Source organism: Condylura cristata, unplaced genomic scaffold (assembly GCF_000260355.1).
Source record: "Condylura cristata isolate star-nosed mole 26May11 unplaced genomic scaffold, ConCri1.0 scaffold00017, whole genome shotgun sequence".
In the NCBI taxonomy this organism is placed as follows: domain Eukaryota; kingdom Metazoa; phylum Chordata; class Mammalia; order Eulipotyphla; family Talpidae; genus Condylura; species Condylura cristata.
The window spans coordinates 14,249,386-14,276,024 of record NW_004567118.1 but is presented as its reverse complement, the minus strand read 5'-3'; the positions used below and the strand labels follow the sequence as shown (position 1 = coordinate 14,276,024).

The window sequence follows — 26,639 nt, the reverse complement described above, 5'->3', positions numbered from 1 at the left end:
GTGTACTTCGTCCATCTGCCTGTTCTGTTCCCCGCTCTGTCTCTGGTGAAGCCTCTCACTGCCCCTGAGCCTCTGGCCTGTACCCCAGCTCTGTATGCACAAATAAAAAAAAAAAAAAAAAAAAAAAAACAGTATAACTGCAGAATTTGGCAATTCCTCAAAAAGATAAAACAGATATTCATCAAGTCCAGTTAAGAAAATAAAAATATATTCACAGCAGCATTATTCTTAATAGACAACAGTAAAAACTACTCAAATGCCCAGTAAGAGATGACTGGTTAAACTAGAAGTGGTATAATCCATAAACAGAGTATCAAAATGGCAATAAAGCGGGTAAAAAATGCTATAATATGGATGAACCGTGAAAAAAGTTGATCATAAAATACCATACAATAGATGATTCTATCTATATGGAATATCCAAAAGAGACAAATCTACAAATATTCAGATTGGTGGTTGCTTATTCATGGGAGAAAAGGGATGGAAAGAGAAAGGAAGTGACTACTAATGGATACAAGGTTCTTCTGGGGTTAATCGAATTGTTCTAAAATTGTGATGATAACTATACAGCTCTGTAGATACTAAAAAACCATGAGAATATACCCTTTATGTGGGCAAATTGTATGGTATACTTTAAAAGTATACCAAAGGCTGATGTGATGATGGGGATAGCAAAAATACAGGCAATTTTTACTTTTACTTTTCTATATTTAGGTTTTTTTTTTTTTTTTAAGTATAAAGTTCTTTTCCCAATGTTGATTCTCTCTTTTTTCACCCACATTGTATTTACTGAGGTAAAAGTAAGCTACATCATTGTGGACTATAGGCTTAGACTTTTACAAATATATTTTGGCATCCTGCCTGTCATCATTATCCCAATAATCCTCCAACATGTTTCACTATGCTCCCTTTTCTGTATTGTCTAGATTCTTAACTTGCTTCTCAGCAGGATTTATTTTTTACAATTAGAACAAAGCTGTTTCTATCTTTAAAAATTAACATTATCATTGAAATATGCTAACTAGTTTGTAGATTTTTTTAATTCCTTCAAATAAATACTTCAACACCCAGGATAAATACATACTATATAAGCCAGGCATTGTTCTAGGTGTTTGAAGTCTATGAACAAATAAACAAAAACTTTTTACCTTACACAGAAACGTGCATAAAGTGAACTTCATGAAGAAATAATAATTAATAAATTCCAGTGTGGTAGAAGACAGTAAACAATATGGGGGGGGGGGGAAGCAAAAAAAAAAAAAGGGCAGGATGGAGAATGTGGTGAAGCTTGCAATTTTAAATTGAGAAAATGACATATGAAAAGATGTACAGATTACAGGAGACATTATTGACCCATATAAATATCCAGGAAAGGGTATGCCAGGTAGAGAAAACAATTAAGTCAAAGAAGCTTGCTATGATCTCACGATGTCACCTAATTGACGTCATAGTAAAATAATAAAAGCATTCTAATACTGCACATTTAGGTTTCCCACAATCATTTTTTTCTATATTGAAATTTAAAGGCACTTTTCTTCCTCTTGTTCTCGATTATTTTCTTAATACAAATTCTTACAATGAAATTCATCTAATGGCTAAGTACATCAATATTTACTATCAGGATTTCTATTATTTGGCAAGTAAGTAGTTCTTAAAAATATGGCCTCCCTGGTGGCGCATGAGTTAGAAGTCTCAGCACTATCAAGCTAGTGCCAGTCACTGATCCTGAGTTCAATCCCCAGGCAGAGAGCTAACCTACATGGTGCAGAAGACCTCTCTGTCTAACCCACTACTCCCCTCAGCAGTGTATTTCAGTAAATCTGCCTGTCCTGCTCCCCATTCTGTCTCTGTTGAATCCTCTTACTCCCCACACCTCTGGCCTATACCCCAGTTCTTTCATGCATAAATCAATAAAATAAATCTTGAAATAATTAATAATGATGATGATGCTACTGCTTCCTTTAGTTCTATTACAACTAACATCTGAGTTTTTAATATGTATCAAACACTGCTGTTTTATGTTTTAGTCCATTTGATCCTTTCAATACTATATGAGGTAAATGCTATTACCGACCCTATTTTAAGAAACTGAGGCACTGAGCGATTTAAAATAACCTGCCCAAGGTCATAGTCTATAGTGATGGGAGTCATTACTTGGGTTTCAAACCCAAGTAGTCTGGCTCTATAATCTATGTTCTTAACTATTATTTACGGCTGAAAATAATTCTGCCTCTTTTTTTAAAAAAACATCTTTGACATTCACTGATAATCTTCTCCTTTCGTTATTTGGTTCTTTGAATATAGTGATTTTGACCAGTAATCACATTATAACTTGAACAATTATTAAATGGGTCCACTCACTGATCTCCTATCTTATTTCAAAATTTTTCTTGTAAGTGCTTTTCCCTACACTATCTTTCAGGTTTTAAAAACTAATCACTTTCCTAAACTTTATGTGCATCAAAAATATATTTAAGTTTTTGCTTGTTTTAAAACTTTATATTATAATCTTTTGGGATTTGCTCCCTTACCTCCCATTAATACTTTTATTCTAAGATCCATCTGTTTCAGTTTCATTCAATTTTAAAATTTATATAACATCCTATCTATACTATCATAATTATTTACCCATTTTCCTATCAACCTGCATTACAATGTTTTTATTTCTTTCAGCCTGCATTATAATTTTTGTTCTCTGAGTACTCTCATTAGCAATGTTTACCACCTGTAGGTTATCTTCATATCTTCCAGAATACCAAATACATTTTTGTATATGTTAAGAAATGACTGAATTAGTAAATGACTTAAGAACTAAATAAAAGTTATTATATGGCACATACCACTTAGAACATAGATTCTTACCAAGAACCACATTTTGAAGGAGGGTAACTTTCTGTATAATAATCAAAAGTTAGAAAAGTTAATCAGTGGTATATTTGAGACATCTTTTAAAAGCTTAAGTTGGCTGTGCCTGAAAGAAAAATACCTAGTATGATTTCAATAATAATGGCAATTCATATTAGTTCAATATACTTACTATGTGCCAAATATTGAGCTAAGCACTTGACATAGATTAATTTATTAAACCTTTACAACTCATACAAGTATTTGACAATGTATATGTATATCAATGACTGTCACTGATAATCAGACCCTCCCTCAAACATTTCCCTACAAGGCTTCCAGGACACTGAACTCTCTTAATTTTTCCTCATACATTTGTAAATTTCCTATCCTAGATCCTCTTTTTCTTCCCTACCTCTACAGGTGATTTCCATTCTTGGACTTAATCTATTTACTGTTATTCTCTAAGGTTATTTCAGCCAACTCCGCAGTTTTTAATACTGATAATTTTAATCTCAATTAAAATTAAATTCTTTTGAATTTAAAACTTTCCAAATGTATACCTGACCTTCTACTCCAAAGTTTATATACAGATACACATCCTTGATAATTAGCACCATCTTTTATTCAGCTGCTTAAATTATATTTGATTCTTCCTCTTGTATATATCAGCACATCCTGTAGGTTTTATTTTCCAAATATACCTATTGGATCTATTATATTTCTATTCCTTCCAATTTTGTCCTATGTGTCATCATCTTTCACCTGTACTACTCACTTGTTACCCAAAACAAACTGGCTATTCTCCATATAATAACCAAAATTTGAAGAGAAAAAACACAAGTTTGCTTGTTTCAAAACTTTATATATTATAATCTTCTGGATTTGCTTCCTTATCTTCCATCAATAGAAAACCTCCCATTAAACAGAAAAAGAATGATGTTAATTTTCTGTTCAAAACTATCTAATTTCCCATTGCTCTTAGAATAAACTTAAAAGGTTTAACATGATCTTATAAAACCCACAAGATTTTGTTTTGTTCATCTTTAGATTTTTGTCTCTTATCAGTCTAACACCCAATTCATTCCATCAACACTGCCTTCTTACTACTCCTCAAACACACTAAGCACACACTGAGTGATTAGGAACTTTGTTGCCTCCTCAAACATTCTTTACCAAGTTAGCCACATAGCTCACATTCCTCCCTTTAATGTAGCTATTTTCAATTGCTATGTCTCTCAGTAATATCTTCTCTAATCATACATCTAACAGACATGTTTCCTTTTCCACTTCTTTACCCTTCCTTTGCTTAAAAGCACCTGTCACTATCTGATAGTATATAATAACTTTTTTTTGGTTTGTTTTGTCTTCACTATTTATATTTATATTTATATTTATATTTATATATTTGCTTTATTTGGTGCTACACCAAACACATATTAGGTACTCAATAAATACATACTGTGTGAAAGAAGTTGAATAAGCAATCAGTATTTTCTGCTAACTAACATGTGCAAAGTACCTTTTATACTCTGACATAAGTACATAATTACAAATTTACAATAACCATATTGCTATTGGTGAAATTAACTAAATTACTAGGAAATTTTTCCTTTAAAAATGTAAACTTTAAATATGTCTCAAGTGACCTATTTAGTCACATGAGAAATTACCTTTAATAAGAAAAACAAAGTCATGCAACTGAATGAAAGTAAACAAATTATTATATTAGCATACATACCATTTCTTTTGGACCAGGGGTGTAAGCATGAACTTTTCACAAGTGCTTCATCAACTTTTCCTCCTGACATGTTGTCCATGAACTGGCGCCCATGTTCTAATGCAAGGTAGCAGTCATTGCAACAGTCCCTCTCTTCAACACGTACCCAATTGCTGATTACACCAATTTTGGGGAAAGGATCTTGGTCTGCTGCTCCAAAGGGTGAAAATAAATTAGTGCACTGATCTTGCAGCAATAATATCAATTCATCAGGTAATTTTTCAGATTCCTTTAGTCCTCCATTAACATGTTCAGCAGAAGGAGCCCTGAGAGCTTCAAAACGTTTTTCTGCTTCTTTGCCACATTCTGTGTTGCGTCCTATGATATCCAGTTCATCTTCAAGAAATAATCCTGAATTGTTTCCAAATTTTCTGTTCATTACAGCACTGAAGCCACAGGTACACCTATACTGAGCTTCCTGCGTTGGATCTGGAATGTAAACTCCAACATCAGCTCCTTTGATGTTCATGTTACAGACACAGATACAGCAACTATCAAAGTTACAGTCTTTAAACAAATTCATTACTGATTCTGAAAGAATGAGGTTTACATAAAGACTGTGTGCTTCAGGAATAGAAGGAACAGTTGCAGGTTCAACAGAATTAAGGGGTCTGCATGTGGATGGGGTGGAAGCTGGTGAATACAAGTCTGAATTTTCATATTTGACTGAACCTTGTGCACTAGCAGGTCCACCAGCTCCACGAGGAGTCCGAGGAGTCCTTGGAGTCCTTGGAGTTGGAAATCTAGGGGTAGATGGAGAAGGCAGAATTCCTGCTCCACCATTACTAGGAGGTGCGCTGCTAGGAGGCATCCCAAAAGAAGTATGCGTTTGAGGTGTGTAAGCAGGGCCATATTCTTGATCCATGTTACTTCCATCACTAGAATCATAACGATAAAAGAAGTTAAATTTATACATAAAGGAATACATAATTTGAAGTACAACTAAAACTGCCCAAAATGTTATCCCCTAACATTGCAAATTACTGAGACAAAATTAGTGCAAAAGCTCATAAGTACAATTAAAAGATTCTGGTTAATATAGCCATGCTAGGTGATTGTTGCGGATGAGAAGCAGCCAATTCATCAAAATATATTTAACAACACCTACAAATCCATGTTTACTAACTATGCATTTCTTATACTACAAATATTCACATTTCATTGATTTCTGGATACCACTGACTTTTTTTAAATCCTTATTTTAGACCTGCTTACAGGTATAAAGGGACAAAAGCAATTTTAAGATACTACCAATTATCACACACAGAGATACTAAAATGTGATAAGTGTATGAAATATAAAAAAGTTCAAGTGGAAGAGATTTAGAATTTTAGGAGAAAAAGTCTAAAAGGTTTTGTTTCAAAGCATAACAGTCTTAAATTTACCATAATTTATCCATCCACAATTAGACCATTATATAATTAATAAGAAAAAAACTTTTAAAGAATTCAAAAACCAGTTTCAATTTTTCCAGATCCAGCATAGCAAATAGCACTATGAAAAAAATTAAGAGCTATATATAAAAATTAAGAGCTATATAATTATATGCTATACTAACAACATAAATCTAAATCATACCCATCTTTGATGAATGGCATTGCAGGACCTGAAGGGAGTAATTCCAATTTTCCAACAGTCCAACTCTGACGATAAATGCACTCTTCTGGCAATTTGATAGGAGGCAGACACTGACTTGGTAGAGTTTTTAGAGGTGCAAACATGGAACATCCCACCAGAACTTGACAATTTTCAGGTTTATAAACATAAGTAAAATCCTACAATGTAAACACCATGTCACTCAGTATCTTTCAGGGAAAAAATATATACAACTAATCCTAGTTCTTTGCTCCTTTTCTCTAAACAAAATAATAAAAATAAATACAACTATTATTTTCCTTATTGTATTCTTAATAGCATTACAATTTTCAGAATCACAATGAAAGGAATTTTGGATATAGCAACAAAGTAAAGTTCTATAAGAAAATAAATGAAGTAAATTATTTCTCCAGAAAAATGAAATACTTACTTTAATTTCAGAAGGTTTAGGGCTACAGAACCCTTCATCAACCTCAATTCTGAACTGTGCTGTTATACTGGAACTATTTCCTTCTAAAATAGTCCCTCCAGGTGTTGTATCCATACTTCCATATTCTTTATTATTCATATTCATTGGGGAAAAACCCATAATGTGCTGTTCCAGTGATGGTGGTGTAGGGTACATTTTATGAAGATCTGCAGTGCCTATATTTAATAAAACATACATTTTAACATAATAATAAAAGGAAGTTAACCATGTTTGAAACAAAAGAGTGGGGACTTCATGCAGATTAAAAGTGTGCAGAGTACAGATTTGTGAATCTTACTTATGCAAGATAATGGATCCAGATTTCCTGTCTTTGATTCTTTACAGCTGGATTTATCATCTGATCCATTCGCTGATTTTTTTGATCCAGGCTATTAAAAAAAAGGCATATTTATCTGAAAATTTATATCTAATGTCATCTTAAGATAGTTAACCATGTGAATGTAATCTAGAAGCACAATCCATTTATCAGAAGCACTATTCTGAATCTGTGCAACAGCCAAATACATATCAGATTCAGCTTAAAGATCACCTTTATAAAGTCACTGACCCTATATTAGTTTCTCTGTTCATTTGATGATCCTCCAAATTTCTGTTAATTTGGGAAAAGATCCTCTAAAGAAAATTACCAGTAATTTCAAGACACAGAAGAATAAATAACCTACCACTTAAAGTCTATTAAAAAAAAAAAGAAAACCTGTGATAAGGGTTTGTAATTAATGGCAGCACTGCTTCTTAGCAAAAGATACTCATAAAATATTTGCCCCCTTAAATAAGACATTAATATTTCCTATGTAACCAATTACCGCTGAACTATTCATACTTTTACTATGTTTTAAAAATGCCCTTATTTCTGCAAAAATATGATAACAGGTAATAATAATACTAAACACAAATTTCAGAAAGATCTTAAAACAAAGCAATGGAGACTCTAACAGAAAATGAATTTTAATACATTGAACAAACCAAGTTTTAGCAACTCCAATATGTCACCAATGTTTTTAGAGCTATTAACAACTTGGCTCTATGCCTTTTGTTAGCCACTTAGTCATAAATAAATAGATTAAATTCTGATTTAGATCTTCTTACCTCAGAAAAACCACAGCATATACAAGAATGGGAGCAGAGAAATTATATATACACCAAAGCATTATTTGCATCGTAAATGATACCCTAAAATATACTATATTATGGGATATAAAGTTTTTATATAGCTGTATTTGCTTATGCCAGTTAATTAAAGACACAAATGTGCATGTGTATATGTATGTATATACATACACATACATATACACATATACATTTGTTGACAGAAGGTTCAAAATATATTATATAGGGGAAGAAAGAACCAATGAGGTACAGAAGATTCCAAGTTACCTTTATCCTAAAAGAGGAATTCCCTTTTATAATATAATACCAATTCACTAATTTGCTAAAGACTTGCCAGTCTAGGGAATATCATTTTAAGCTTTATTTCTTTTATCTTCACCTTTTTCTGCAAATGGGTATTAAACTTTTTAACTTCCTCTTTCATTATTATGTTGCTGTCTTATAATAGCTGTGATGCCAAACAAATTCAAAAGTAATATTGTTTATCTTCTTAAAGATATATTTATTTATGCATGCAAGAACTGGGGGATAGGCTAGAGGTGCTGAGGTTGAGAGATTCACTAGAGATAAGAGTGGAGAGCAGAAGAGGCAGATTGACTGCTGCACCATGTGGGTCACCCCCCTGGCAGGGATGAAACTCATGCTGCAGTGGATATCAGCAGCCTCATAGTGCTGCACTTTTACCCACTGCACCCCCAGGGAGGGCCCCAAAAGTAGTATTTCTAATAAACTGACATGGCATATAATTCTAATGTTAATTATGTATTCTCTACAACATATAAATTAATTTCAGAGTCCTTTCTCAAAATAGAATATCAAAGAATAGGAAAACAATTCAGCTTCCTAAGATTGCAGAGAAATAACATATGGTAGAGAGCCCTTCCTGGTGGCACAACAGGCTAAAGCGCAGCACTATGAAGCTATCTGCAGCCACCGCTGCACAAGTTTGATCCCCAGCCAGAGAGAAAGGTAACCCACATGGTGTGGGCAGACCTCTCCTGTCCTGCCCACTGCTCCCCTCAGCAGTGTATTTCAGTAAATCTGCATGTTCTGCTCTCCACTCTAGCTCTGGTGAATCCTCTCAACCGCTCACACCTCTGGCCTGTATATATGCATAAATAACTCTTTTAAAAGAAAGGATGGACATATGGTAGAATTCCAATTAGATTTATTCATGCATGTTCTTCAAACATATAAACAAAAGAAAAACACCCTCAGTTTATAAGTGACAACATTGCTTAAATGAGTTTTAATAAATCAATTAATGAAATTTTATTCCACAATATTTCCTATCATTCAATGCTAAACTATAGTATTCAAATCACACATAGAAGGGGGACGGGGCTGGAACTTGTATAAAATCAATTAAAACAAATTATAATCTCAATTATTACTAGGCTACTCACTGTTAGCTCATCTTCATCAGAATTGAAGAGATTATCTAGGTCAGTGTAAGAGACAGCCAGGTCTGAGTCATAAATTAAACTGGTTGATGGAGGACGGGCATGATTAGCAGGGCGCGGAGCATCTATTTATGTTAATTAGAAAAACAAAATGAAAAACCCTATTACTGACCAAGTATCATTCTATTTATTTATGTTAGATTATATAACTTGTTTATAAAAGCATTGTGTAGTAAGAAACTGTGGTGGTTAACATCTATAAATGCCCCATAAAATTCTTACTTTCCACAGAAGTATAGAAAATACACCAAAGGTTATATAATCTCACACAAAGGTAATCACACTGTGTGACCATCTATTGGATAACACTTTAAGCGCTAATAGGACAATAGAATTAAATACAGACACATTTTTATTTTTCTACTTTCCTGAAATACAAAGGAAGCATATGTAGTAGTAATTAAGCACTCTAACATCTTAGACTATTAATTTGAATCCCAACTCCAATACAAACAGCATGACATTGTGTCAGTTACTTAATCTCTTTAAGCTTCAATAATGGGAAAAATTGTATGTGACAAAATATAGGTAAAGTTCTTTGCCCAGTGATAAGCATTTAAGTACTCAATAAATATTAGTTAGGCTTCATTTCAGTTTTAGAATCTTATTTCACTTTTGCCCATCAGTTTAAGGGAAAACTATGAAATTATTTAAGGAAATATACAAATAAAAGTGAAAAGTTCAACTCCTTTATATCACTACACACATAAAAAAATGTAATATAGTACATAATCTTTCAAATTATTCTCTGGCTGCCAAATAACTTGAAATAGTCCAGGCTCAGAAAGATAAGAATCATCCTCCTAGTGCATATACATGTCACTTCTAAAGGTTCAGTAAAGCAACAGTTGTAAAACTTCAGAGTATGGAAAAATCAACTGTGGCATTTAGTGTGATAAATGGTCCGTATTTGAGGAAGCCACATCATAGGCTCAAGAAGGCAATTACACATTCCCTATGTCCTAGGGTAGGTAAACAGGTCAACAAATCCAGATTGCCAACTCATCAAGCTACTTAGGTCCAATAACCAGTAAATTTACTTCAAAATAGATAATCTTCCCCATTCAGGTCTTTTTATCTTACTTTTGATTGTACCACACCTGACACTCTCTATTTACTCCATATATTAGAACAAAACTATGTCTCTTATAAACAAGCCATCCAAAGGATGATTTCCTTTGCCTCCATTAGAATGGATTTTATATAAAACAAAAACAAAAAAAACTAACGTACTGTTGTCTCTATTACATTCACAATGAGCACAAATCATATGCTTGGGCCTGTATGCCTAGGTGGATGAACAGTGTCTACACACAACATATGCTCAGGAAGTTTTTGTTGAATTAGTAACCTCAGCAACAGTTACCTAGCATATGGGTGGGAGAAAGGAAAGGACAAAAAAGAAATTACAGTAAAGTCTAAATTTTAAATTGAGATTTCAGATTTAAGAGGGACTTTAAGCGGTATCTCTTCTCATTCACATGAGAAGTATTTTTGTTTGTAATAAAGAACATTTAGCAATTCATAGCAGAATTTCTATCACCTGAAATTACTTTTCCTAGTACAATATAATAATGAACAATACACACCCACAATTTGAAGATTGGTCCCTTTCTATGAAACAAGAACTATGTAAAAAGGCACATAAAAGTTTAACAATATGAGATTAGTTTGTAGGAACACTTCTTGAATGTAATATTTAAGAGCAAAATGTTTACCTTGCTTGACAGAAGGACTAAACAATGACATAGCATCTTCTTCATGTGACAACACTGTTACATTAGATGGTCCATCTTCTACCTGCAGACAGTAATATATTTTATTAGACTGAAATACATAATTTACCAACAACAAAATCTACTAGGTCTTGTTATCATGCATTTTATTAGGTATTCTATAGATATCACTAATTCTGATAAGTGGAAATTTCACCTTACTAGAAGCCATTTTAGTTTTTATTTTATATATATTTTACAGCATTCTCCTTTTTGTACAATGTATGCTTTCTCCTCTCAGATGTAATCCCCATACAATTCCCATCACCAATTTACCCATGCTCCATCACCATGGTCCCTTGTGCTCTTCCCTCCCCTGTATTCATCCCTCTCACTCCTGCTCCTCTCCAGTGTTTAAAAAAAATCATTTTAAAGATAACACAGGAAATACAACTAAAAAGTAGTAGGACCTAGGATTTCAATCAAAATTAAGTCCATGTTTGTTCTACAGTGTCTATAGCCTTCCCACCTCATGTTTTCATACTCACAAGTGTACAAAATTTCAAGTATGTAACATATAACAATGCTCAATAAGGCTTTTTGAAATTAATTCCTTATAATAAACATTGAGAATTTTACAGCTTTTCACTTTTCAATTTCCATTTTTGTTAAGGCAAAATGCTTACCTAGCACCATTTTCTTATGCTTAATAAAGTCGCAAATATTTTCTATTTAAAATTGTATTCAAGTGTTTTTATCTACCTCATTTTATTAATATGACACTTTATTTTGGGGGGACTTTCTTACCTCACATATTCAAAAATATGTATTTTATAAATTCAGTCACATGTATGTTATTGTATTTTTGAAAACTATTGTAATTTACTCATAGCATATGTAACTCATAAACCAAAGTTATGTATTCTTTCTCCAACCCAGAATTTTATAGTAAACAATATATATTTTCATTATCACATTACCAGCTATAATTTCAAGTCTATACAAGATCTTAAAACTTTGTACAATGCACCTGATTTGCCTATGAAAAACTATGTTTTTCAAAGCTAAAGTGATGAATCTGTTGTATTTAAAACAAATATGAAATGATAGCTTCTAAGTGCTACTCATCAGTGACCCGTTGGGTATTTTGCTTTCTCTTACCTTATGCTTTTTAGCAGCTTCTCTCTCACTATTTTGTCTATCTTTCTTCTCAGGAAAAAGGAATTCCTCATCTCCCTCAACAAATGCATATGGATCAATTTTAGGTTCTTGTTCTGTATCAGATGCTATTGCTGAAAGATACTGATTTTTAATTTGATATTGCTGCACCAATTCATCAGAAACTTTTAAAGGTTTCTTACATTGCACCATTAACCTGCATAAAAAAAATTAAAAATTAATTCTATTTATTCTCCATACGAACATAATAAATTTCCAAAACAAGTTAAGTATCATGAAATTTTAGGAACTTAGAAATGATGAAATCTACAAGCCCTCATTTTACGAATGAGGAAACTGAGGCATATGATTTATCAAAGTCTAAAATTTAGCAATATAGAAATGGAGCTAAACTTAAGGTCTCCTGCCTATAAATTCTTTCCACCAAAATATGTCACCTTTTGCTAATCCAGTGTTCCCCCAGTCCTCAAACACAGGTTAACTTGGCCATCCCCATTCATTGAAAGGGACTTTCAAATAAACTGCTCCATGACAGAAAACTGCAAAATTTGAGATGAGGCATATACAATTTAGACTTTTAAGCAATGAAACTGATTACTCTTTTCCTACTGCCATGAGTAGATATATTTTAAATTAAAAAAAGTTATGGGCACAATTTATAGTTCATGAACATTATTACTATTAATTTTAGCATTTACAAACATGTAAATATGCTTAGAGTGAGAAGTGAAATTTCAAAGCCAAGTACTCAGGTTTTTTTCTAATCACATTTTACATTATATAAATCACATCATTTTATATTACCAGGCTCTAGTTCCACATAGTGATTGATAAAGGTATGTTTCTCTGTACTCTCCTAAAATAACCATTAAAAATGACAGAGGTAAAATGACAAAGATAACATAGTAAGAATGAAGCTAGAAAGATGAACTAATGAACACTGACAGATCAGAGAAAGCTGAAATCGAGGGTAAGTCTGAAATCTAGGGTAAGAGAGAGAAGCTACCACAAGCAGATCCGTACCATATTGCTCCTAAAAAACATCAAGGTTTTTCTATCTATGAAGGCCAGGTACTTAAGTGTCAACACAGATTAACTCCATTTTGATTTGTGTAAGATACTTCAAGACTCCTAAATTAATATTCTTTATAGTCGGCAGAGCTGAAATCCCCATCCTGCCAGAAAAGCTGCCAAACTTAAAATCATGCTCAATTCCTGCAAAGGCAACTTTACTCAGTAAAAACTAAAGTTCTCATCAAAGTCTTCCATGATCTTCCTCAATCCTACTATTCTGTTTCCAAATGCTTTCTTGATGTACCTCAAGCAGGCCAGACAGATAATGTTTGCTTTGGAACAGTCTTCCTCCAATAGTTACATGGCCAACTCCCTCTCTTCCTTAAAGTGTTTGTTTAAGCATCACTTACCCTGAGGCCTTATTTAAAATAATAACACACCCACTACCTAACACTGAACCCCCTGCACTATTTTCCTCCCCAAATAGCACTTTATTTATGCATATAAGAACTGAGGTTCTTGTCACCAGAGACAAAGTGGGAAACAGAACAGGCAGATGTATTGAAATACACTGCTAAGAGAAACAGTGGGCAAGATGGGAGAGATCTGCTGGGCCATATGGGTTAGTTCCCTGGCAGATCAAATTCAAGCTGCATTGGCTGGCAATAGCTTAACAGCGCTGAGACTTAACCTCTGAGCCACCAGGGAGGCCCAGCACTTATCTTTTAAAGTCCTATATAACTTGCTTATATATAAAGTCGACTAATAATTCTCAACAGATTAAAAAGTCAGGGATCTTGTCAATTGTCCCAAATGCCTAGAACATAGTGTAGCATGTAATAGGTGCTCATTAAATAGCTTACTAAATAAATACATGGAACTTGAAAGTCTCACACAGGATGAAATATGCTTGCATACATACTCATAAATCAGTATTTGCACCATGATTATTAATTCTTTGTCTGACAATTATCATGTCTTCTTATTAATCTACTCATCAATGCCTGGGACAAGAAGCACACTATATCCAATAAACTAAGTGTAAAATACCAACCTCCATTGTTAGTTTCTAAACACACTTTCTTAAATTTCTCATTGTTATTCCCAGATTTTATGCTTCAGAATTATGCCCCAAACTAAAATTCCAACTATGCAAAAATCTCTTCCATGGGAACATAGTCCTAAAACAATTGGGAATGTTTTGTGATTACTTGATAGAATAGCTTTGTTTTATAAGTGAAAAAACACTTCTTTCTTAAGAGTATCTTTGTATTTCATCAAAGTAAACCTTAAATAAATTTGCTGAATTGATATTAACATAAACCTTTTAAAAAATAGCATTTCCATTTACTTTGACATGTATTTTCTTGTTTAAAATATGAAATGACCTCATAAGAAATGGAGAGTATGCTCTCTTTAATGTGATACTTGGAAAAAAAATGTTCTGCTATGGTCTCACAGTAGCAAATTAGAACTGAAATTATCTTAGCTATATACATATTGAAATAGCTAATTACAGGAGTACAGTATAAATAAGAAGCCACTGCCTAGCTTCCACTGACTGGAAACACACTACTTATTCTTTGCAAAGGTGAATAAAATAACTGTTTTTCACACTAAGTTATACTCTGGTAGACATATTGAAAAACTGCTGAATTGTTTACTAAAGTAATGCCTAAAGATAATTTTTTATTCAATGGTACTCAGACTTTCAATATGCAAAGAATTTAAATGTAGTCAGTAATATCAAGAGACTATCAAGTCACACAATAAATTAAAAAACGAACTGTATATTACATACTCTATCATTTAACTAGAAATAAAAATTATGAGTTTGGTAGTGCAAGGGGTTAAGTCTCAGCACCATGAAAACAATTTGAAGCTACCACAGCCACTTGAGTTCCTAGGGAGGTGACCCATGTGGTACAGCAGACCTTTCCTGTCTCACCTGCTGTTTCTCTCAGCAGTATTATCAGTACATCTGCCTGTTCTGCACCCTACTCTGTCTTTGGTGAATCCTCTCACTCTCCTCACACCTCTGGCCTACACCCCAGGTCTTACATGCATAAATAAATATTTCCCCAAAAATTGTGGTTTTTTTTTTTTAGATATGCCAGATTAAAAACCTGTTATTTCATCACTATCCAATTTTACAGTGTATATACTTTTGTAAACAGGAATACCACCTATTCCCTTTTCTAAAACAAACTTTTACACACAGCCAGATAGTTAACTACAGAGATAGTTTCAATCAGCTGTAAAGCTAAATATAAACTGGAAGAACAGGCACAGCCATTAACAGAACTCTCCAAAGCCCAAAGCGAATTTAACTTACATTATTCAGTAAGTTGTATCTCCTTTTTACTGTAACAATAACATACTATCTTGAAATGCACATGTAGAGATTTAACATGGCTTTTGGTAGCATATGCTTTTGTACCTTTATTCAATAAAAATTCTTCCAGAGAAGGCATGACAGTATTTTATGGATTGACAATTATAGGAAATAAGCTACAGAAGAAAATATTAAGGAATGAATTAATTCAATAAATCTCAGCAAATAACTATTTTTAATAGCATTTTTCCAGCACCATCTCCAATATTTAGAATTAATCTTACACTGAACCAATCTAAGTGCAGAAAGTATAGCTTTACTACAATATATCAGTGACTTATTTAAAAGACTGAGAATACAACAAAAGTCTATTTTATCAGACTTCTTTTCAATGAAACAAGATAATTTAGAAACTGTCTTTTTAAGATTAAATAATGCTTTCTGTAACTATATACATACAATAAAAATCTGGTCTATCACTAACACACTATAGGAACTAGCTGTATCAAAGAACATTATGGTTAGGATAATCTCAACTTTCTAAATAATAAAATATAGTAATTATGCTTATGTGTAATTTTTTCTTTGCTCAGTGTTTAGAAAAGTTTACCTCTGAATCAGAACTGCAAGACTAGTAAGCAATCACAAATTCTTCCAAGACTAAGTACAGTCCTTTGAAAAAAATATTTGAAAAATTGTAATGTTTGAAAGAAAATGTCATCTCATAAGCATGTTCTGAAATAACTGCTAACATTACCAGATAAATAAAAAAATATTAAAAGCAAAATGTACATTACAGACATGTGTGTATCTTGTATGTGGGTTTCATGCTATGGTTCACTACCAACTTCCCTCTCCAAGTAATTTCTAACATATCAGAAAAGGAATTTTGCTTTAAAAATTGCTGATGGCCCTACCTGGTGGCACAACGGAATGCAGCACTGCAAGCTGGCCACAACCGCCTCAGGAGTTTGATCCCCGGCCCCAGAGGTGAACACACGGCATGGCAGATCTCTCCTGACCAGCCCACTGCTCCCCTCAGCAGTGTATTTCGTCAATCTACCTGTTCTGCTCCCCACTCTGTCTCTGGTGAAGCCTCTCACCACCCCAGCATCTCTGGCTTGTACCCAGTTCTGTATACAAAAGTAAATAAATCTAAAAAAAAAAAATGTTGATGAAAAATTTGGCATAAACTGCTGCACAGGGAGGTCTAAGAATGGAGGCACTTAGAAATGATTAATAATAAAATTCTGGGGCCCTCCCTGGTGGCGCAACGGGTTAGGACAGCGCTGAAAGCTAGCTGCAGGCAAGATCATCCCCGGACTGGAGGTGATCCACATGGTGTGGCAGACCACTCCCAACCCGCCTGCCCTTTGCTCCCCTCAGCAGTGTACTTCCTCCATCTTCCTGTTCTGTTCCCTACTCTGTCTATGGTGATGCCTCGCACCATCCCTGCACCTCTGGCTTATACTTCAGTCCTGTATGAATGAATAAATAAATCTTTTTAAAAAATATTCTGTACTACCTAATTAGATAGTCACCACTATCTAAAATTGATTAGAAAAAGCATGAGTATTGCTTCCTTTTGTTTATCTGCCTACTACAGAAGCATAATGCCATTCTTAAACAGCAATCAATGACAAACTTCATTTATTTATACCAAATGGAAATTAAGTTTTCATTTTATAGCAATAAAACAAAGGTCTAAATTTCTCCTCCATCATTTTCTAAAAAGGTACACACATGTGTACAAAGATATTATTAAAGAAACGATTTACCTCTACTGATGCATTCTTATCCATCTTTGATTTTTACATCTACTCTGAGTTAATTAAGAATTCCATTTCCTTGGGCCTGCCTGGTGGCCTAGGGGTTAAGTCCCAACATTTATACCCAATGGTATATACCTTATGGGCTTTTGATCCCAGGCTAGGGAGCTAAACCACATATGGTGTAACCCATCTCTCTTGTCTCACCCATTTGCTCCCCTCAGCAGTGTATTTCATTAAATTTGCCTGCACTGCTCCTCACTCTGTCTCTAGTGAATCCTCTTACTCCACACCTTTGGCCTACACTCCGCAAAAATAAATTTAAGATCTTTAAAAAAAATTTCCCTCTCTTAAGTTTCAGACACATGATCACAACTACCTGATGAAATCTAATTAGGCACACTCCAACTTTATAATGTATACATATTACATGCATTACACAAAAGCATGGCTGAAATCTGTAATTTCCCAATCTCTTGCCTTCAAAATAACAGCGGAATTAACTGTTTATATTATCTAATTTGGTTGGGGTGGTGGGGAAAATACATATATACTGCCATATGCCTGTTCTTAAGTTTTATAAGCTATCCATAGATCTGCATGTCGACCTATAGATTTCCTTTGCTTTTTATTTAATGAAATACACTGCTGATACGTCATTATTGCTTAATCAACCTTTACTTATTTAACAATACCTTAATTTCATTAAGGTACATTAATAATTCTATTTTGAAATGCTACTTTAAAAACAAAATCATAAAAAGTTAAGATTCAGTCCAAAATAGGTAAAAAGAATAGTAGAGAAGGTTTCAAATAACAATTTCTCATCTTTCTCTCTCATAAGTAAATATGCTGGTCTCTGACTATGCCAATTCTCTACTTTATTAGCCAACTACCTATAGTTAGTTCTGTAGCCTACTCCACAACATTATAAAGTTCCCTAAGATCTCTTTTAAATTTTTTTAAATGATTTATTTATGCATTAAATTTCCCAGTAAAGTCCCTGAGGGTCTTAATCTATTCAAATGATGTCCAAACTGATTTCCTTCATACATATACACACCTTAAATTCAAACATTCTTGCAATAATGCTGATTGGATATTACTAAAAGCCTTATTTTCCAAAACCCTGTTTAATGATCATCTACTTTGAAAATCTTGCAACACTGTCCCATCATCTCAGGAATAATATATGAGCTTACAGACAGCATGTTGCCATTCCATTCCTTTTCAGCACTCACTTCTTGTCATGACATACCAAACAACTAAGCATCACCTTAAAAATCTACCCATGCTGAACTACATAAAGCTTCTGTATCTTCAAAAATGGAATACAAATATTCCTCACTTTGGCTCTACATCTTTATGCATCTTATACCAGAGAATTCAACATTATATTTTTCCTATTAGGCTTCAATTTCATTTAGTGATAAGACCAAATTTATTTTAGAAGCCAACAATGTCTTACAGCATCTTTCATTAAGAGAAACTTCAGTTTTATTTGAACTGGTTAAAATATATCTTTTAAGATTAAAAAGATAATCTTTCTAAGAAGGGAGAAATGGAGTTACAACAGCCCTGTAATTAACCTCATTAAAATTAATTGTTATACATATGAATATCCTTTCAAAGCTCAAAGCATGGGAAAAATAGAAACTTACAATGACTTGAGTAATACAAATTCACAAGTTTCTTTGTATGAAACAAACTAAGCTTCTGTAAAAGTTATGACTAGAAAAGGTACTGACTATATTGTATCTTAAAACTATAGAATAATTCTATAAAGAATTTAAGAAGATTGTCTGAATGCCATCAAGATATCATAAAAAAAACTCATAGGATTTATTTTAATGATAGGGATTATCATCTGATTTTGTCAACTGGTTTCACCAGTTTCTATGGGGAGATGACAAGATTTCAATACAACATATCTCAAGTAATAGCAGCTACAGCTGAATTACGAAATTATTCCAACAAGATCCTTTTAATTGTGGAAAGAGGAAAAAAAAAGAAACCATTTCAGCATAATACAAACACTAAAGATTACACCAGATATTTTAATGTCATTTGGGTGGGACTAATAAGGTATGAGAAAACTCCCAATTGAAATTAATGAGTAAATATGCTTGATCTATCTAAAACATTTTTTAAAGGTTTGGTTATGCATACAAGAGCTTGGGGTGCAGGCCAGAGGTGCAGGGTGGTGAGAGGATTCACCAGAGACAGAGAGGGGAACAGGACAGGTGGACAGATGGAAACACAATGCTGTGGGGAGCAGCAGACACACAGGAGAGGTCTGCTGTGCCATGTGGGTCACCTCCCTGGCAACAGATCGAACTCGTGCCACAGTGGTTATGGATAGCTTCATAGTGCTGAGGCTTAATCTGATAATTCACTCTAGAATTCAAATTTATATTAAAAGTTATTCATGACATTAAAGCACTTCAACACAACACCTTGGGTTTGAATTCATTTTTGTGGGGGCTATTTTATACACTAAGAGATACTTAGCATACTTGGTCTCTACCTACCAGACACCAGTAACACACCCAGTTGTGACAACCAAAATTCTCTCTAGACACTGCCAAACTGTGGGTTGAAGGAGTAAGCTGCCCCAACTGAGAACTAGCACCATGGAATAGTAACTCCAAGAAAAGGGTAGAATCACCCCAATAACTAAAACATTGAAAAAAAAGTCTAACCTCCCAGGTATAGAACAATTACAGTCATGTTTCTTAGTTCATATTGCAGCTAAGCCTCTGGTGGTTGATTTTTTTTGAGATATTTACCATATTCTAATCTATTACAATATAAAACAAGGGTTCTATGTAAAAGGAACTGTGATACACATTTTAGTTAATTAGCATAACCAAAACAATACTCACATGAGACATAAAATTTAAAAAAACAATACCCATTTATTCAATCTTTTTGGTCTTTGCTTTCTATGAAGCAGGAAAAAAAAATAGTGACCAGGAATATGCAGAAGCATGTTATTCCCTTAGTTTATACAATCATGACCCAAAACCAGTCTACTTCTTCATGCTACCTTTCTAACGTTTGGTTTGTACCTTCTTTGCATTCTTATTGAGAAAAATAGCAAATAATTTCAGAACAGATTCTAAGGTTAAGTTGTATTTACCTCTAAGGGACTAATTTCACTTCCAGATAGATGCTTGGGCACAAAAGCAACAAATACACTTATTTAAAGCCATTGTTTGAATTCTTGGATTTTATGAACATATGTGTCCATGACAACTTATTCTTGAAGTAAACTGAAAATTTTCATACTACATTTTTATACACATTAAATAAGAAAATGTCACCTAGACAGAAAAGTTTTAAATTCATAAAGTAACCTAAGACTATACTATCACTTCATTCATCTAAACATTTGCTGAGTGTCTATTATGTGTCCAGGATTAGTCTAAGGAATATTTTTGTAATGGAGGAACATATCAATAGGGAAGAACATGCACAGTCCTTGCCCTCTTAGAGCTTACATTCTAATAGGGAAAAGACCATTAACAAATACAAATTTCAGATAATGATAGAAGGGAGGACATGAAAGCAGTATACAGGGTAGTGATTTGGGCATAAGAGGAGGCCATGATTTGGACAGAATAGTCAGAAACACTTGTTTGGAAGGTCTAACTTCTGAGCAGGACTAAGTCTTGAGCTATTCCCCTCTTAGAAATGCAACTCTACAGTCCATAAGGAATGACCTTAGCGTTTCAAAGAAATAGTAAGAAAGTGGTATGGTTAAATCATGAAGCAAACAGGACAACAGTAGGTAAGATTAATGAACTAAGTTGGAGAATCTTACAGCCGAGCAACAGGAGTTCGAGTTTTATTCTAAGTATTTAAAAAAGCTGAAGATTTTTAAGTAAGTGAGTAATAGTGTTTAATTTACAGTGATCTCTGACTGCTGTACAGAAAATCTACATGGATGAAAACTAAGTAGAAAACAGAAGTTTCAGATAAAAGAGTTTAGACTAGCCCAGACTTTTTTATAGTGCATGCAGCAAACATTAAGATCCTTTCAAATTTGCTGTTCAAGATATCACTGCTTTCAAGAGACCTGTTCACTATTAAGTTGTCTTCTGTGATCATAAGGGTATCTCAATTCCCTTGATTACAAATCTAGACTTAATTTTTAAAAAATTAGAATACTTTCAAAATTCAAAGTGCTACATGAAACACACAGGCTTGTGTACTAAAATAATCAGCAATGAATTTTGAAAGAGAATAAATCTCTAATGATAGGGAAAGTAAGAGAGGCTATAAATTGACCAAACCAAGATGCAAAAAAATCAGTAAAACAGAACCAATTAAACTCAAAGTCTAGCACATACAAGAGGTGGCTAACAGGTAAACTACATAAATAACAAGCTAGTCAAACTGCCTAGAAAACCAGAAAAAAAATTGAGGTTTACATTTCTAGACAGAAATACAAAAACTTGAAAATGGAGAGGTGAAAAGGTTTCTAAGGAAAATGAATACACTACCTGAGACAGCCAGAATCTGACAAACTCTTCATTCTGGAATTTTTGGGATGAGGCCTCCCCTCCAAAATATCTCCTAGTCTATGACTATAAAACAAGTGTCTAAAGTGACATGTACACTATACTAAGACATGTATCAAACAGGTAAGGTCTCCCAATCAGTAAGGTTCTGCCTGTATACAAAATTTTCAATCAGTTCCTTTATTTCCTCACTCCAAAATATTTTTTAAAGATTTATTTATTTATGCATACAGAACTGGGGTACAGGCCAGAGGTGCAGTGAGAGGATTCATCAGAGACAGAGTGGGGAGCAGAACTGCTAAAGGGAGCAATGGGTGAGGTAGGAGCAATCTGCCATGCCATGTGGGTCACATCCCTGGCAGGGGATTGACTCATGATAAGCAGTGGCGGCTAGCATTGTAGTGCTGCTCTTCAACCCATTGCACCACCAGGGTGGGCCCCTCAATCTAAAATATCTGTGAAGGAAAAACAACTTTAAGAAATATAATTTAAAAAAAATATATAATGAGAAGCTGCATAGTAAAAACAAAGACCAAAACAGGTTAATTATTAAGGGAAAAAATTACAAGGCATTCAACAAGATTTTTTTAATTTAGGGAAAAACATGAAAAATAAATATTAAGGTCCTCCCTGGTGGCGCAGCAGGTGAAAGTACAGCACTAAAGAAGCTAAAAGCCACTTCAGCATGAGTTCGATCCCTACCCCAGAGGTGACCGACACGGGGCAGTAGACCTCTCTTGACCCGCCCACTGATCCCCTCAGCAGTGTACTTCCTCAGTCGGCTTGTTATACTCCCCACTCTGTCTCTGGTGAATCCTCTCACCACCCCTGTATCTCTGGTCTGTATTGCAGCTCTATATGCATAAAAAAATCTTTTTTTTAAAAAAAGATACTTTAATATTTTAATATTAAGACTTCAAGATAGGGCTTGAAAAAGAAGGAACCCAGAATGCAAAGGAAAAATATAGAAGCTAACAATCTGGTTTATTCAGTTTCCAAAGAGATTGGGGGGTAAGGGGAATGAAGGAATTATCCCCATAAAAGAATTTTCTCAGTGGCAAGACAAAAAAAGATTTTAAACTAAAATGCCCAGTCTAAGGGCTGAACACTTAGACCTATATATATTTTTATGGAATTTCAAAATTCTAACAGTGGACTGTTAGAGGAAATATTGATATATAGTCAGTAGGAACTACTTGGCTTAGCACTGATAGCCAATTTTCTTAACTGTTTTGGTGGTTGATTTTCACCTTATAAAAAAACCTAGAAATAAAAATGCAAAGGGTTTCTGGACAATAAATGTAATTAGAACATGAAAAATGAAGGGAGAGCTGAAAAAAAATTTTATTTCTGGCCAAAGTATATCATAAAATGAACTGAGAAAGCAAACCACAGAACAGAGGAAGGTATCTGTAGCATATACAACAAATAACAGATTTAAAAATAGTATTTAAATGTTGCTAACACCTCACTGGCACTCTGGAAAACACATATAATGATATAAGATGCCATCTGAAAGTGACAGATTAATCACATTAAGTCTCATAATACCAAGTACCAAGGAATATGTGGAACCACCACCATGTCTATCTCCAAAGGAGTAAATGATGGTGTTTTCATAACAAAGAAATACTATAGAGCAATTGAATTACTAACGCTAACTATATAAAAACATGTATAGAAAAGACAAATAACAAATTCAAGACAGTGGAAGGAAGAATGAAGGAAGAAAAATAGTATACAAAAGTTCTAACTGTATGCAAAATCCTTAAAGTTGGTGATGAACCAACTTAAATCCTTGATTGATGGAAAGTGTTATTATTTTCTCCACTTTTTTGTGACTAAAATATTTCATTATATATAGGTTCACAGTAAAGAAATTATGCAAAAATAATACTCAAGGGATTTATTGTTGTAAATCCTGTCCTAAAACCAGTTCTTGAATCCTAGTATTAATAACTTACATTATTTCCACCCTTAAATTATAATAGTGACTATTAAAAAAATACATACTCTGTAACTGATGTTACACTTTCCTGTCCAAAAGGTCCAACTGGATCATCCTTGAATTTATCACTTGGAAGCTGAGGTGGTAAAAATTCTACATCTCTTTTCTTTGGGACCTTGTAATACTTCCAGGCTACATTAGCTTCATCTTCTTCCAAGTTTACTGCTGTACCAACATATATCGTAGGTTCTACAGTTTCCTGAAATTGAGCTGGGAAAGACTGGGATAAACTGTCTATCCTATCTTCCATTGGTTTAGAAGGAACCAAAGGATCCGGTGTTGGCATTTGATAAAAATGTTGACTTTGAGGAGTTGAAGGTGTTTTAGTCACTCCTTCATCAACCACATCACATGGGTGAGGACTAAGTGGGGGTGGCTGAGGTGAATTTGCCATTTCGGTCCCCTGCATCTGAGGAGTTTTTGCTACATCATTAGTTCGGATGTTTGAAAATCTCACTTGACTGTCTGGAGCAGAGATTACAAGTCTTTGGTTGGCTGAATCTGTGTCCATGCCAACATCATCACTAATAGAAACACGATGGTGAAAAGGAGTCAAGGGACGTTTCTGTGGTTTTTCACTCTTTTCTTGCTTTTCATTGGTCTTGTGCTTAGGAAGTACTTGCTGTTGTTGACTTAAAGATGGTGTTTGTCCTTGCTGTCCAGTATTTCTTGGTTTGAGATTTTTGTGCCTGAAGAAAATAAAATAAGGTTTAAAACTTACAAATATCACTATCATATCAAGCATACAAGGAGAAACTATTAGACACCTCAGATATCGATGTTTTCCACATACACTTAAAAAAACTAAAATTTGAATTTACATGAGAAAAAAAACCTGTGACCTAAAATTAGGAACATGTATAAAAATTCATAAGTTAATTATCACATGCTCATTAAATATAGTTAATGTGATTAGACAGCCAAAGATGGTCTACATTACATAATCTAAACGCCTAAGTATATAATAAATGCAAAGATTCTAAATATTTTAAGATTAAATGGTATATAAAAAAAGCTATAAAATTTATTCACTTACAAACTACACCTCTGAGAGTTCAGTTAGCAATTGTTACAAATCAATGGCTTGGCTGAGCTTGGCCATCAACTACAATACTACAGCAACTAACAAAACTTATTTCTACTAGATTGAATTTAGATAAGTCAGGATAGTAGTGACGTTGACTGAGTAAAGTGTCCTTTCCTACTTTCTCGCAAGGCATACCAACAAACACATATTCAGCTGACTGGAAAAGTAAAAGCAAATACCTAAAAGTATTTTTTATCCTGTAATTTCAAACAATTCTGAACTGAAGGACTTAACCTATACATTCCTAGAAAGTGAATACCTGTATTTAAAGTTTAGGATTTCTTTCGGTGGTGTTAATATTGTGTATCTTTAAGATTTGCAAACTCACTGACATTTAAGGATTTTTTTTTAACAAAACTAGAAAATAAAATCTAGAGGTATAGGAGTTAAAAGCATTCAGTACTCACTCATTAGTTTTAATTTGAAAATTTATTTTAAGAATGGCTTTTGATACCTACTTGTTTCCTACCTTCTTACTTTGCTTACTTTTCCTTTAGTTTCCTAATAAAGGATATTAGCTAAGGACCAAATGTGATTTGTCCTAGGAATACAAGGTATTACATTCAAAAGTTAAAAATCAAACTAACAGCCCTCCCTGGTGGCTCAGCAGGTTAAAGCACAGCACTAAGAAGCTTAAGCCACTTCCACATGAGTTTGATCCTCGCCTGCCCCAGAGGAGATCCACATGGCGAGGCAGACCTCTCCTGAACCACCCGCTGCTCCCCACAGCAGTGTATGTCTACGATCTGCCTGTTCTGCTCCCCATCCTGTCTCTGGTGAATCCTCTCACCCTCCGCATCTCTGGCCTATACCCCAGTTCTGTATGAATAAATAAATATTAAAAAAAAAATGCACTAACACAAAAAGAGAACTGTATTAGTATCTCAACAAATACAGCAGAATTCAGTACCTAGTAATATAAAAAAACTCAGCTGGGCCCTCCCTGGTGGTGCAATGAGTTAGGACGTAGCACTGCAAGTGAGCCACAGTAACTTCAGTGCAAGTTCGATCCCCAGCCCCGGAGTTGACCACATGGCATGGCAGACCTCTCCTGACCCGGCCAGTTGCTCCCCTTAGCAGTGTACTTCATTGATCTGTCCATCCTGTTACCCACTCTGTCTCTAGTGAAGCCTCACCACCCCTGCACCTCTGGCTTGTACCCCAGTTCTGTATGAATAAATCTTTAAAAAAAAAAAAAAAGACACAGCTGATAAAGGGCATGTATAATAAAAAAGAAAAAGATGCAGTATGTACACACAGCAAAGTACTATTCAGCTACAAAAAGGGATGAAATCCTGTCATTTGCAACATGAATGGACCTAGAGGGTATTATGCTTAACAAAATAAGGAGAACAAGCACCATATGATTTCACTCATGTGGTATACAAAGAAAACAGACAACCAAAGTTTTAGACTGTAAAACCAATTATTGGTTACCAAAAGGGAAGGGGAAGAGAGGGTGGGCAAATGAGGAAAGAGGGACAACTGCATGGAAAACTGTTATCATGCAATACTACTTCAATTCCAATAAAAGGACACCTATGAAAAACTACAACTGTCATAATGTATGCATATAAAAAAGCAGGGAAGAACACATGAAGCACTTCTGCTACATAAAAGTATTCTTACTACTTTAACTGCATGAGTTACAAGCTGAACTAGGCATTTTTTCACTGAATACCATTTTTTTAAAAGTTTATTTTTTTAAGATTTATTTATCTATCCA

The 26,639-nt window shown here is 34.1% G+C and overlaps 1 protein-coding gene across 1 annotated transcript in view; it reads right to left on the bottom strand.

Moving 5' to 3' along the window:
* Window positions 1-26,639, bottom strand: part of MED13 (mediator complex subunit 13) — a 202,943-nt gene that overhangs the window by 24,670 nt on the left and 151,634 nt on the right. The window contains exons 11-18 of the mRNA XM_012726063.1: window positions 23,832-24,515; window positions 12,157-12,370; window positions 10,999-11,080; window positions 9,224-9,345; window positions 6,988-7,078; window positions 6,651-6,865; window positions 6,203-6,399; window positions 4,586-5,502 (exon numbers count right to left, since the gene is read on the bottom strand). Coding sequence (XP_012581517.1) covers window positions 4,586-5,502; window positions 6,203-6,399; window positions 6,651-6,865; window positions 6,988-7,078; window positions 9,224-9,345; window positions 10,999-11,080; window positions 12,157-12,370; window positions 23,832-24,515 — 2,522 coding nt within the window. The remainder of the gene's footprint in view (window positions 1-4,585; window positions 5,503-6,202; window positions 6,400-6,650; window positions 6,866-6,987; window positions 7,079-9,223; window positions 9,346-10,998; window positions 11,081-12,156; window positions 12,371-23,831; window positions 24,516-26,639) is intronic.